This window comes from Lepidochelys kempii, chromosome 14 (genome assembly GCF_965140285.1).
Source record: "Lepidochelys kempii isolate rLepKem1 chromosome 14, rLepKem1.hap1, whole genome shotgun sequence".
Classification (NCBI taxonomy): Eukaryota; Metazoa; Chordata; order Testudines; family Cheloniidae; genus Lepidochelys; species Lepidochelys kempii.
In genome coordinates, this window is record NC_136393.1 from 16068972 (window position 1) to 16082643 (window position 13672).

Below are 13672 nucleotides of genomic sequence, written 5' to 3' on the forward strand. Positions count from 1 at the left end.
GATGGTGTTCTACGACGATAAGAAAATACTTTGGAAAGGTACCGAGGGGAAAAAATGCAATTTTGTAGCTGGTTGAGAGGAGAGGTGTTAAGGATTTGTTCCCACTGCGGATGGGTTTACTGGATTTCCTCTTTATTGCTCAAAAGATGACAAAGCCAACAACTCTTCTGCAACCTGAAAGCCAGAATAGATCGCTTTGATGCAGGGACCATTTTCTGTGTGTGCAGTAGCCAGCAAAATGCAGCCCTCATGAGGCCTGGAGATGCTACCACAATAAAAGAAATAACAGTAGAAAAACTGGCCAGATATTATTCGCCTAATATTTATCGATATTGCATCCAGCTCCTGCAGTCTTTCCTTCACGCTTGCAAAACTCCCACTGACTTCAAAGTGGAAGGACAGGGGACTCTAGGATTTGCCTCTGCTGCGGTCTCAGAAGACAGGAGATAGCTGGATCATAGAAACAAATCAATAGTCCAGCATCTAGCCGCTCTATTGGATCCAGCCCGCAGAGCCTGTTCCACACGAGCTCTGCGCAGAGCTCTGACACGTGTGTCAGAGCAGCCCTTTGCAGAAGCAGAACGCCAGCCTGCCTGGGACAGCTACTGCCTGCCGGGGTAACAGGAGGCATTGTTGGACTAGGAACATTTCCCTTTACCCACAAGTTTTCCTTGGAGGAGAACTAAAGCAGCCCTTTGCCCCTCACATGGGCACCCTCTGGACCCCCCTGACGTGTAGGCACGAAGGAACAGACCAGGGTTCTGGGGGCGGCCAGGAGGCCAGCCGTAGGTTTCCATAGACAGCATTAATTCTATTTCAGGGATTTGTCACCGGGGAAACCAGAGCCTGGCTCGGATCTATGCCGTTTTCCCCCCGGGTGCCGAGCCACACAGAGCGCTGGGCTGCGAGGAGGGAGGGGACAGATAAATAAATAAATAAATAAAAACTGCCAAGAAGTTTACTCCCCCGCCCCCCGAGCGCTTTCAAGAGACCGCCGCGGTGCTCTCCAGCGAGAGAGGCAGCAGGCGGCGCGCGGAACCCGCTCCCGCGCCGGGCGAGAAGCCGAGCCGCGGGCGAGCGAGGGCGCGAAGCGGCTCCGGGGCCGCTCGGGCGGCGGGCAGCACCGCGAACTAAGCGAGGCTCCGCGGCGCGGATGAGGGCAGGGGCTGGAGCGGAGAGCGCCCGGGGGATGCCAGCGAGCAAGGCGCCCCACGCTACCCCCGGCCTGGGTCTGCCTCGCTGAGCAGCTGTGTCTGGGGAGGAGCCGGGGCCACCGCGGCGATGAACAGCTCGCTGGCCCAGCTCAACGCGTCCGGCGGCGAGGCCGGCTGGCAGCCCGAGTCCGTGCTCATCCCGCTGGCGTACTCGCTCATCTTCCTGCTGGGCACGGTGGGCAACTCGCTGGTGCTGGCCGTGCTGCTGCGGAACGGGCAGGTGAATAACACCACCAACCTCTTCATCCTCAACCTGGGCGTGGCCGACCTGTGCTTCATCGTGTGCTGCGTGCCCTTCCAAGCCACCATCTACACCCTGGAGGGCTGGGTCTTCGGGCCCTTCCTGTGCAAAGCCGTGCACTTCTTCATCTACCTGACCATGTACGCCAGCAGCTTCACCCTGGCCACCGTCTCCCTGGACAGGTAGGAAAGCGGAGAGGCCAGGGCAGCAGGGGGGCTGCCCTCCTTCCAGCCCCCCCCCCTTGGCAAATAACTCTCAGCAACTTTCCTTGTTTCAGAGGAACAGCCGTGTTAGTCTGTATTCGCAAAAAGAAAAGGAGTACTTGTTAGTCTCTAAGGTGCCACAAGTACTCCTTTTCTTTTTGCAACTTTCCTTGGTTACCTTCCAACCTGGCCAGCCAGCCAGAACCTCTCCCACTCTGCCCATAAGTTACCAGAGAGAGCTGGAGGGCATAGGGAATCCGGGGCAGGAGGGGACTAGCAGCTGCACTGGAAGGGCTAGCAGAGGGGTGCAGTGTGGGAGCAGGAGGTGAGCTCCACAGTGGGACAGAAGGCTCTCAGGGCTTCTTGCAGGGGGGTGGGGGGGACGGGTGTTCCTGGAAGTTGCAATGCCCCAGCAAGCTCGGGTCTTCGCATGGGTGGTGGAAAGAGGCAGCTTAGAGGAAATGGGACTGTGCTCTGCAGGGGGGAGGGGGGGATTAGGCACCCATAGACAGCTGAGCTGGGGATGCTACATTACCTGGGACCAGTTCCTGGCCCCAGCCCAGCTCAGAGTAGATGAATTCGCTCGGGGGACGGAGTGGAGAACCCCAAAGCATTCCCGTGGCTGAAGGAGAGAGACAGATGAAACCAGCAGCACTGTGCTTTTGGGAGCTCAGCCTGGCTGGCAGAGTTCAGAGTCATCACCCAAATTGTGGTCCACATGCAGGGCCAGAGTCTCTTCTCACGCGCATGGGAGGAAAGCTGGAGTGGGTCCATCGACAGGAGAGGTGGTACATCAGTGTGAGTGAGGGGAGAAGCACGACTGCTTTCCCTTGACTCAGCTCCCCAGAGGGGCCAGGAGGTTTTTCAGTGAAAGGGAAGGAGGGACATCAATGGAAAACGGTGTGGTTTAAGCAGAGTTCAGGTAGGGCCCAGTCTACACTTAAAGATTAGATTGACCTACCACTGTAGTGTAGACACTTGCTACAGCGACAGAAGGAGTTTTTCTCTGGCTGTAGTTAATCCACCCCCTGAAAGGCAGTAGCTAGTCAATGGAAGAATTCTAGCGCTGTCTACACTGGGCTTAGGTCAGTTTAATAATGTCTCTCAGAGGTGTGTGTTTTTCACGCCCCTTAGAGACGTAGCAAAGATGACCTACATTTTAGGTGCCAACTGGGCCTATGTTGCGGGTTTGCACCAATGTGACTATATAGGCTTTGTCTCCACTGCCAAAGAGTTGGGTTTTTACCTCAGGATAACGAAGGCGCATTAGCCAGCCTGCTGCAAAATCCTAGTGAAGACAAGGCACCTGTAGATTTTCCTGCAAGGGAAAGTAGGTGAGGTCAGCCATGAGCAGGGGGTGGGCTACAGGTGCCTTATTTCCACTAAGATTTTACAGCAGGATAGTGAACACTGCCCCCCACCACCTTTTTTGCACAGACACAGCCTTTAATTGGACCCGCTCACCCATGTGAAAACGACAACTGCCTCACCTTCTCTCGGATTTTAACTCAACGTAAAAACACACCTTTGGTTTTTGTTGTGAAGACATACCTGTGACATCAGGTCCCACCTGTATGATTTTCTCTGAGAGCCACAGAGAGATACAGTGATGGGTAAATGGGTGAAGCATGCAGGTCAACCACATGAAAACCAAAGGGCAATATTAGCATGAAACGGGTCTCTCTCCCCTACAGAGGCTACAGTGGAGACATCCCCAGCCCCAAGGAAAGCAGGGCATGAAAAGAGGAAGCTTGCTCATGTAAATAAGGGAGCGTGTTAATTAAACTGAAGAATTTAAATGGAGGTTTCGGAAGTGTACACTTCCTGAGTCTCCTGGGGGCATTGCCAGAGCTGCTTTTTAAGAGCAGACAACAAGAGAATGCTGGTGTAAAGCTAACAGCAGAGAAACTCCTGAGGGTCAGAGTGTGAATCCCTTATGCCTACCGATGAGCATTTACTTATCTGACAACAAGGTTACTTGTACATGTAACTGCTCACTATTGTAAGGAATGGGTTCACAATCTGGTCCTAGATGATCAGAAAGTTTTCAGTGTCTAGAATTGCTAAAAGATGACAAACTTGCTGGGAAACGTGTGGGAACAACAAGGAGGCTGGGGAAAGGATTTCAAAAGAAACCGGCAGCTAGATTCTGATTTCATGTACACGGACATACATTTGGAGAAAGCTATTTAGTTCACTGGAGCCAGTCTAGATTTATACTGATATAAGTGAGATCAAAATCTGTCCCTGATTGTTTTAACTCAAGGCTTTGGGAGATAAGGTGAGCAGGTTATCAAAACCAGAGAGAAAAACAAGCTATGATTGTCCGTGATCTTGGCATAGAGGCTCAGAAATAGATGTCATAATGTAAGCAGCAGCTCTTAGCTCATTTGAGGAATTACAGAAATCACACCTGCTTTGTAAATAGCATTTGCTAAATGGCAAAGTAGGTAAATTTTTTAAAAAGAGTTACGAAAGTTAAACATTTCCACTCACCAACACCTTTTATTTGCATTACTTGAAAGAACATTTCTCTCTAACATACATTATTGAATACTATTATTATTAATTATTATTATTAAAACGCCAGGTGATGATTCCAGGCTGGCCTGGGGGCACCTGACAATACTGTACATTAGAACGAATGCTGGTTTTCAATTAAAACTGTCATGTACAACAGCGAGGTTTGGAATTGGAATTCTCCCTAACGAAGGCAGCCTGCAGCGTTTGACATTTGTAATTGTGATTTGCTCCTGCTGATCTCTACCACCAATTCAGCATTCAAGAGGCTGAGAAGTAATTAATTTGCAATGAGAAAGATAACCGTGGCTCTTGAAACTTTTCTTTTTAAATAGAATATTTTCTATTTAAAGTCAAAAGTACTCGGCGTTCAGGACTTCAAACCTGCAAGATCTGGGGATCTTAGAGCTGACTAGAAAGATGCCAAAAGCCCTTTTTGCAAACCGTTGGCAGGCCACTATAGAACAGAAGCCAGACAGAAAGTTGTCTTTTTTTTGCCTTTCACAAAATTGTATTTTATTTTTTATGTCTTATTTGTTTTGCAATAAATAATTGCATTATGCAGCAGCCACTTGTCACCAAAGGAGCTGTAGAAGGGCAGGTATAATTCAGCTTGGCAGAATTCAGTTTTTATTTTTCTATAATTTTGACAGATAAGATCGCTGTTTATTTTTAAGCATTTTTTCTATTTTTAATCGATGTAAATTTTCACAGCTGTGGGAAATCAGAGGGCAGGTAGACAATTATTTAGTGACAGACTTTGAGATTCAAATATAAAAGTTTTGTAACCCAAATTGTCAACATCACATGTGGACATATAGAAAGTAAATAGCCTTGCGTCAAACTCTAATACGTTCTCAAGTAGCATTTTTCTTACTTTGCCTGTCTGTATATTTTGAGTATTATCAATGGAAGTATTTTTTCATCAGTTTGTGTATTTACAGTGGTGAAATCAATGTTTGATGACATTTACTGATAAAAAGCTAATCCTTCCAAGCCTCCGTATATTGAAAGCAGGTGAAGGGCCTGATTCTCCTCTCCCACCAATGTAAAATCAGGAGTAACTCTATGGACGCCGGTGGAGTTACACCAGTGTAAAGCTTCTGAGAACTATGGGAAAAGAGAACTGAGCCCACAGGAGTTTGGCGTATAATCGGGAGATTACTAAACTGTCATTTAAATCTTTCCTCTGTGTGATCATCGTATTCCCGCTGTTCCTGACGATAGTTTTCAGAGGGAAAAGCAGTGGGAGCTGTGAATGAGATTAAAGGAAACTCACATCCTGTGCCTCTTGTTTACTATCTCTCACTAATCTCATCTTTCAATGACATTTCCAACGTGCCTATCTTCACAGTATTTCGGTGCCAGTCTTCTGATACAATAACCAAGTCAGTCCAAGACTAAGGATTCCAGAAATGAGGCTGGCATAAAATACCCTCAGAGTAATACAAAATGGATCAACTCATTTCTTTCCATTTTCTGAGGCACCTCTCCCTTGTCAAATCCTGCCCCTCGATATATTTCCCTTCCAGTCTTGCATTTGACGCAAGCTACTTAGATTCAACACTCACTGGTGTGTTAGTAATGTACGAAACAAGGGACTCGATCAGTGACATCTCATTTGGGAGTGGAAGGTACCCAGAACCTCACAGGAGGCACTCAGCTCTTTGCAGGATCAGACCCAAAATGTAAGAGGTGAAATGGTAGGAAATGGCAACGATTGTCTAGTAAAATTTTGCAAGCCAAAAAATTTATGAATTTCTTGCCATCCGCTGTGCTCTCTTCTCACCACAAGAGCATCAATATTATGTTGCAGTGACTCACTCTGGGGAACTAACCTTTTGGATGATACACGAAGGTCTGAGCTACACCTAAAATGTAGGTTGGCCTAGCTTTGTCGCTCAGGGATGTGAAAAATTAACCTCCTTCCCCCTCCCCCCCCCACCCTGAGAGACATAGGTTTGCCAACCTAAGCCCTGATATAGACACCGCTAGGTCAATGGAAGAATTCTTCTGTTGACTCAGTTGCCACCTCTCAAGCAGGTGGATTTACTACAGTGATGGAAAACCCCTTCCTGTCTGTCGCTGTAGCAAGTGTCTGCATTCCAGTGGCTCCTCTGTTGCTGTAGTGTTTGTAGTATAGACATACACTTCAGACACTTAGCATTTAAATGGTCATCATTGCAACAGCTGGAGGGGCTGAATTCTATAACCACAAAGAAGAGGCTAGAGGGTAGTTTCCACTTTTCTGGGTGTGCAGGCTTCCTGTAGTTGGTTTCAGTGGACATCAGTTTAAACAGGGGAGGCTTGAAAAACAGAGCTCTGAAAACTTCAGTTTCATGACTCTCCTCACCTCCCCCTTCTCCATAAAGGAAAGGTTAAATCCTGAAGAATGCAACTCTGGTTGCCAGTGAGAATCCAAAGGCTGCAGAATTGGGGGATTTTCTATACCTGTAGGGTTTGGGCTTCACCCTGCAATCGGAAAACAACCCTTACTCCAGCATACGGTCCCACAGGCTTGAGGGAAAAGGGCTGTGGGGTTGGGACTTTGATGGATCAGTTCCTCTCGAAATAGAAGCCCTCTAGAATCTTTCTCATGTTTTATCTGGAGACTGTTTACCAGGTAATAACCATCAAGCGGAATTCACTAGTGGGCATAGACGGATGCTAAAAACATGTTTTAAAAGCTTGCTGTGAATTAGATGTGCATTTTAAAATTCATGCAGCTCAGGATTAGGGTAAAGCTATATGCAGAAGTCTCTAACCAGTTAGATCTCAGTCCTGCAATGCACTCAGTACCCTGACCTCCCATTGACCACCTAGTGCTGCCTGAACATCAATAGCTATTTGCACATCCTCCCCAGAACATTATACATAATAATCCTAGCTGATATCTTTGTGCCTGTGGTAAGACTGAATATACTTTGGGAGGTGTTTGATGGGTTTTGCAATGCAGGTCTATTAATTTATGCTAATTTATGGTTACAATTAATAACAATGAAAACCCCCCTTTAAAATGGTATATCAACCACATGTAATGACCGCCCAATAACCCCCTTCTCCCCCCAGGGAACAAAGCTGAAAGTCAGAGCCATTACTGCTTGAGCTGAAGGATTCTGCATGAGAGCTAGGAGCTGCAGAAAACTCACATCCTCTGTGGTTTGGGCCCAGGTGGAGATGGGGTGTTGGGGAAGGGGGAGATGTGTAATCTACAGGACAGCTGATTACACATCATCATCTTGGCACTTCACAGGCTTGTTTTGAAATGGAGCTTCAGTGTGGGAGGTAGCCAAGAGTCGGCAGCATGCCCTGTTTCATGAGAAAAGGATAGGAACGCTGCATCTTTATTAGATGAAGTTCCTGCTCCTATTAAAGTCACTGGCAAAAACTCTCAGTGGCGTCAGTGGAAATGAAGTTTATAGTGCTGAAGGAAAAACCTTAACCCTGATTCCCAACTGTGTCACTCCAGTTTTAAGCCAGTGTAACTCCTCTGAAGTCAGTTACACCAGCATAGATTGCAGTAATGAAATGGGGAATCAGGCCCTTGTTCCCTCTCCCTGATGGAGAAAGAGAAATTCTTCTCCTTGAAAAAATGATGGGTCATGCTCTTTCCCTGAGGACAGATCTGTTGGTAACCAGGAATTTTGCACCCTTAGTGCCAGGTGCAGACATCAGAGAGCTGACTGTTTGTGGCAAATCAAATGACTCTCCAGCCCATACACCGGTGCACCATCAACCATTGTTTCAGAGCCAATTCCCTGGGGAGGCTCTCTGACGGATGTGGAGCTGATGAGATATAAATATTTTACATCTTTTAAAGAGCCACATGGTCAAAAGACCAGAGCAACATGTGCCTACAAACAACAGCAGTTGCATGTGCATAAAACAGGTCACTGCATTCACAAGTACAAATGTGCATTTTTGCAGCTGCATTTTCAAGGGAGCACCAGTCGCTGAAAGCACAGCCCTTTGAGTCTGCTGCTTTTACTATGTCATTGTCATATACAGAGATGGGCCAAACCAGAAGTTCAAATTTAAGTCCCTTTGGATTTTGTGGATGGTGGCATTTCAGAAACTGAAATCTCTTCAACCCTATGGCTTTGGTTCCAGTTGAATCCCAAATGAAGGAACCCTATTTTCTAGTTCTGTTCTTGATGTAACCAAGATCTCATTAGAATAAGCTTAGGTATCCATCCAAGGTGACTGAGCTGGTAAGTGGGTGAGCTTGCAAGATTCTGACATTTTGGAAACCGCAGCTTCTAAGATGTAGGTGCCATTTAATCCAAACCAGATTCGTAGCCCTAATTCAGCCTTAAACTGAGATCACACCCTAAAAATGATTTGGATCTGAGCTCAGCCGCCATGGCCCATATGTTGTTATTATATAAAATGTAAAAGACATGGTGAAAATCAGTGACAAAGAGAAGTTTGAGTTACCATCTCCTCTCTACCAGCCTGGTCAGGCACATTGTCTACATGGAGATTTGACACCAGGCCAGGATGTGACGCTACAGCATCCTAGCTAGCTAGCCTTGCACTAATTGTCTGTTTCAACCCAGCTACCATGCACTAAAAGTTTGAGACAGCAATACATTAAAGCACACCATGGAACTTTTGGTGTGTGGTAGCAGGGTCCGCCTGGCCAGTTAGTACGTGGCAGGCTAGTGTGCTGTAGACACCCTGGAGTGTCTTGCACAAAGGTTCTGTGGAGACAAGCCCTTGGAAATGGGACAATTAGTTAAACAAGAAATTACATTAGAAGTGCAAAGTTTTTCATTTTAACTCTTTTTCTCCTTCTGTTCTCCCCATGTAGCTGGCCTGATGATGTTTTCTCCGTTTTAAATAGAACTGTAGTTTTGTTCTGTTCTCTCCCTTGCAGGTATTTGGCCATTAGATACCCTTTGCATTCTAGAGAACTCAGAACCCCTCGGAATGCGCTCACAGCCATTTGCCTCATCTGGGGTCTTTCCATTATTTTCTCCGGCCCGTATCTCAGTTACTACCAGGAGTTCCAGATGGCCAACCTGACCGTCTGCCATCCCATCTGGAAGATCTCCCAACGCAAGATCATGGACATCTGCACCTTCATCTTCAGCTATGTCATCCCAGTGCTGATCCTTAGCCTCACCTACATGAGGACTATCCGTTACCTCTGGACATCCGTGGACCCCATTGAAGATATGTCCGAATCCAAGAAGGCCAAGCGCAAGGTCACCAGGATGATCATCATTGTAGCGGTCCTGTTCTGTCTCTGCTGGTTGCCCCATCACCTGATCATCCTGTGCGTCTGGTTCGGCTATTTTCCTTTCAACCACGCCACCTACGTGCTCAGGATCCTCTCGCACCTGATCTCGTACTCCAACTCCTGCGTCAACCCCATCGTTTATGCCCTGGTCTCCAAGCATTTCCGCAAGGGCTTCAAGAAGATCTTCAACTGTCTCTTGCACAAGAAGGTGGCCAATAAGGTACATGTGGTACAGGTAACCAACACTGTCAGCACCCTGGAGGCGGATCTGACTGAAGTGACACATATCAACGAGCTCCCACCTGCCAGGTCCTTCACCAGCTGTCAGATCCCAGACCAGCCATGGGGGGAGACGGAGCAGCTAGGGCGCCAGCAGAAAGTAGCCAACTCCTTCATCACCTTCAATGTCACCTAGTGGAACTTCTTTCCTACTGGCTTTAAAAAAAAAAAAATCTTCTGACTCTAGGGCAGTGTCACGTGGACCCAGGTAGGACTGAACTTTAGCTTTAATGTACTGCTCACAGGAATCTCAGCCTTTAAAATGCTGATGCTTTCTAGTCTCTCAGCCACGTGAATGATTAAGACGGCTATGTGGAATGTGGTTTCATTGCCCTCCTCTTGGCATCATCACGTAGCTCCAGCAATCAAAACCTACTTTCCCCAAACCAGTTCCTACACGTACTAGTATGTGGCCCTCCACTTTGTGATAATGGTCAGTCAGTGTGTGTGTGTGGGGGGGGGGATGGTGCCGGAGGGGGTTAGATTGGAAGCAAATTATTTTATTTCCTTTGAGAACGAATTTTGCACCTTTGAAAGTCTTACAGAGCCACTTGGCTGCAGGAGAAAGACTTGTGGGAGACCTTTAGAGCTCCCCTCACTAGAACATTCTCTCCAGATTGCTCTGCACTTCTAAAGAAAAGATCCTGCTTCGGTGCAGGTGGCCGACTGGGGAAGCTCGTTGCTGCGCTGGTAAAAGTCATTCCATTATAACAGCCAAAAAAGGGGAGTGGCTTGTTCAGTGACCCTTCTGCTGTCACACAGGAGTCTCCAAAAGGGATGAGTGGGGGGACAGGTTTCAGAGGGTTTGTATATAAAGGTGCAGGAAGGAAGCTCAGTTCTCACAGGTTCTCTGTGATGTCACCTTTTTGCATTTATAACAGGAGTCTGTTGCAATGGAAATGACGGTGATGTCACAAATGCAGCATTATGAGGCGGGTTCTTCGGTGCCATGCCCCTGGTGTGGTCACTTGCACCAGTGCATGCAAAGTGCATGTAAACAGCAGCCAGCCTGATTAGTGTAAACAGCAATGCAAGGTATGGGTGGAGAAGTTGTCACAGTGGGATTGACAGGGAGGAGAACATGTGTGGAAGGACAAGTGGGTTGAAACACAAAGTGCTCTTGTCTCCTCCTACAAGCAGAAAGGGGCCAGTTCAGTTGGAACCTGGGCAGGGGGCACAAAAGGGAAGATTTCAAATAGGATTGCACTAGCGTAACAAACGAGAATTTGACCAACTCCCTTTGGCATCATATTGGGTCTGCAGGTTCTTCAGACCCAACCGAATGATTGTACTCACATTTGGAACTCTAAAGGCCGGATTCTTTGGAGTGACTCCACTGAAACCAGTGAAGTTCCTTGGCTGAAAAGAAGAGCAGAATCCGGCTCGTTATGCTCCCACTCCCTGAATGTTTAAATGCCTGTCACTTGCTTTACACACCTGCCCTGACTGCTACACACACTCATGTTACACCACATTGGTTGTTACACTGCCATTTTGTGAGCAACTTCCACCATTAATCTCACTGCAAATCCCGTGGAAGTCATGCCCCCTGACTCCAGGCTGCATTTAGCTGAATTAGGTTCGGTGTCCCGGAAGACCCTTTGAACCCCATGTGACACCTGTGTAAGTGTCTAGTTGCTACTGCTGAGTACTTGAGCAGAGTCACTGGAACCATTTTTATAGCGGGGGCCTTGAGAGTCATTGAACCAAACTGCAAACCCCTTTATATGACGGAAGCCAGGCATTGGGTTGCTATTAGTGCTTCAAGCCAGGTGAAATTGCTTCACCCTACTTCCCTTCCAGCACCCCTGGACATGATTCAGGCTCCAAATTGAGATGTTTCTTTCCCTCACCTTCAAGGTCTTTCACGGTTCTGCCCCTCCCCCTTATTTCACTCATCCCCCTTCCTGACGACAGCCTCAGCCAGCCACTTGTCAGCTTCTCACACAAACATCATCTCACTGCCCCTCCTCTGGAATTCCTGCCCTAAACTGACCTGAAAGGCCCTCCCCGCCACCCCCCCCCCGCCTTAACCCTCCTCCTTCAAACCCCTCCTCCACCAGAATCAACCAGCCAGTCTAGGCTGAGGCATAGCTAAGAAAAGTTGGCATTTTATCTACCATAATACAAACAAACAGTTACCAATGTATATTACAATTCTCTGTATTTGATTGTATTGCATACATCACTGTGTTATTAGCTTGTAAGATCACTGGGGTCAGAGAACATGTCTTCATATATGTGTGTACCGAGTCAAGCACAATGGGGCCCTGATCCTGATCAGAGCTTTCAGGTGCCATTACAACACAAATGTTAAATAGTATTAAGAAGAAGGTGAATGTTTCAAGTGTATCCCTGTGGCTTGGGCCACTTTGGACACGTGGCTAGCCCAGTCACATTGTTCCCATCCTTATCCCTGACTGCCTAAGTTCTAGCCATGTGTCCCCTTTTTCCACAGAACGACAAAGCCAGCCACCATTTTGAAGATCATTGCCATATATATCAGAGGTGGGTCTGAAACAATCCTCTAGGTACAAACACCCCTAATAAAGTTGGCATGTCTGGACCGGGAATGAAATCTTGGGGTGTGAGTTTAGTCTTCCTGGCAGGTGACAGTGTGAACACCTGCAAAGGAAGGTGGACCAGGGAAACTGATTTTTAGCGGCATGGGTTAGCCAGGTGCTGCTACTGAGGGACAGTCTGCCACTGATGAGATTAGCTGTGCTAATCAGATGCGGGATCATGGGGACTTTTATGTCATATAAGTGGAGCTGTGATTCTCACCTAATGTATATATCTGTACTTACCACCCTGGTCTGTTTCATATTAGCACCTTTAATTGCAATGTGTTTCAAAGTGCTTTGCAGAATGTCCAGAGCGATAACTTTCTATGTGCCATTGAAATGGTGGAATACAACAGCAGCCCTACACGAGACATCTTAGGAGGCAAATGAAGAATTACATATCCAGTTGAATTTAACGGGCATATAAATCACCTATCTTGACCAAAGCACCTGGGTTGATGCCAAAAAGAACCATGGGATTTTAATTGCCACAGACGATCAGGACATGAGCTTGACATCTCATCCAAGAGAAGGCACCTTGCCAGCCTGGGGCATCGGCTCAGGACCGGCTCACCTAGAAGAGCACCACCCACTGCATCACCATTCTTCTGCAGCATCTGAGTGCCCCTTGGAGAGCTTCTATGTAAATACTGACTCCGCCATGTAGTGTAGCCAGCCCTGTATTCCAGGAATGCTTAGTCCTGACACTGTGTTGTGACACTCGGCCGGTGATACTCAGACCTCAGTGATTCAGGAGCCAAATGATCAACATTACCCACAAGAGCCACAGTCGTGTGAATTCATTGTTCCATTTACTATAGTACAATCTAGTCATGTTTAAATGGTATGACAGGGGAAATCTATATTATTCTCACAGCAGAATGACTGACCAAACATTATTATTTTATCAACTACAATTAGTTAATAGCATAGTAAAAGCATCCTGACTGGTTAATAACTTGGATTGGTTATCAATGAAATCACACAGTGTTTTAATACCATGTGCTGCAAAGAGCCTCAGGAGACACGTTAAAGAGCAACTTTTGGTTCGTGAGCCGCAGTCTGAGTATCATTGCATTAGGCAGCATGGGCTGCAGTAACCAGCATGGGAGCTGGAGAGCCAGAGCAAACCCCAGGGTCTGCCTGGGTCCAGCTGCCTCAATAAAGAACCACCTTTATATTCATTACAGCCGAGTCCTGTCTCCTTTCACCCGGAGAGATTCTACAGGTGAGATGCTGCTTAGCATCCGACAATCCGACAGAGGTGATACAGCAGCTGTTGCGGGGTGGGGAGTTGTTTTTCTTTTGTTCATTGCGGGACCCTGAGTAGAACCTAGTTCTGTTGATAACGAGGCCATGCCCTCTGGAGGATTGGGGTTTTTCTCTTCATCTGCCCCCCAAATAGG

At 47.2% G+C, this 13672-nt stretch overlaps 1 protein-coding gene across 1 annotated transcript; it reads left to right on the forward strand.

Annotated features, from left to right (window-relative positions):
* Nucleotides 1-1259: 1259 nt before the first annotated feature.
* Nucleotides 1260-13450, forward strand: GALR2 (galanin receptor 2). Its single transcript, XM_073310907.2, has 2 exons — nucleotides 1260-1637; nucleotides 9058-13450. The coding sequence occupies exons 1-2, from the start codon at nucleotides 1282-1284 to the stop codon at nucleotides 9836-9838; spliced, it is 1137 nt and encodes a 378-aa protein (XP_073167008.1). The 5' UTR covers nucleotides 1260-1281; the 3' UTR covers nucleotides 9839-13450.
* Nucleotides 13451-13672: the final 222 nt, after the last annotated feature.

Excerpts from the sequence above, each read along its gene's own strand:
- GALR2 (XM_073310907.2), top strand. The coding sequence starts at position 1,282 with ATGAACAGCTCGCTGGCCCAGCTCAACGCGTCCGGCGGCGAGGCCGGC. Across the intron at positions 1,638-9,057 it reads GCCACCGTCTCCCTGGACAG|GTATTTGGCCATTAGATACC; the intron begins GTAGGAAAGCGG and ends TCTCCCTTGCAG.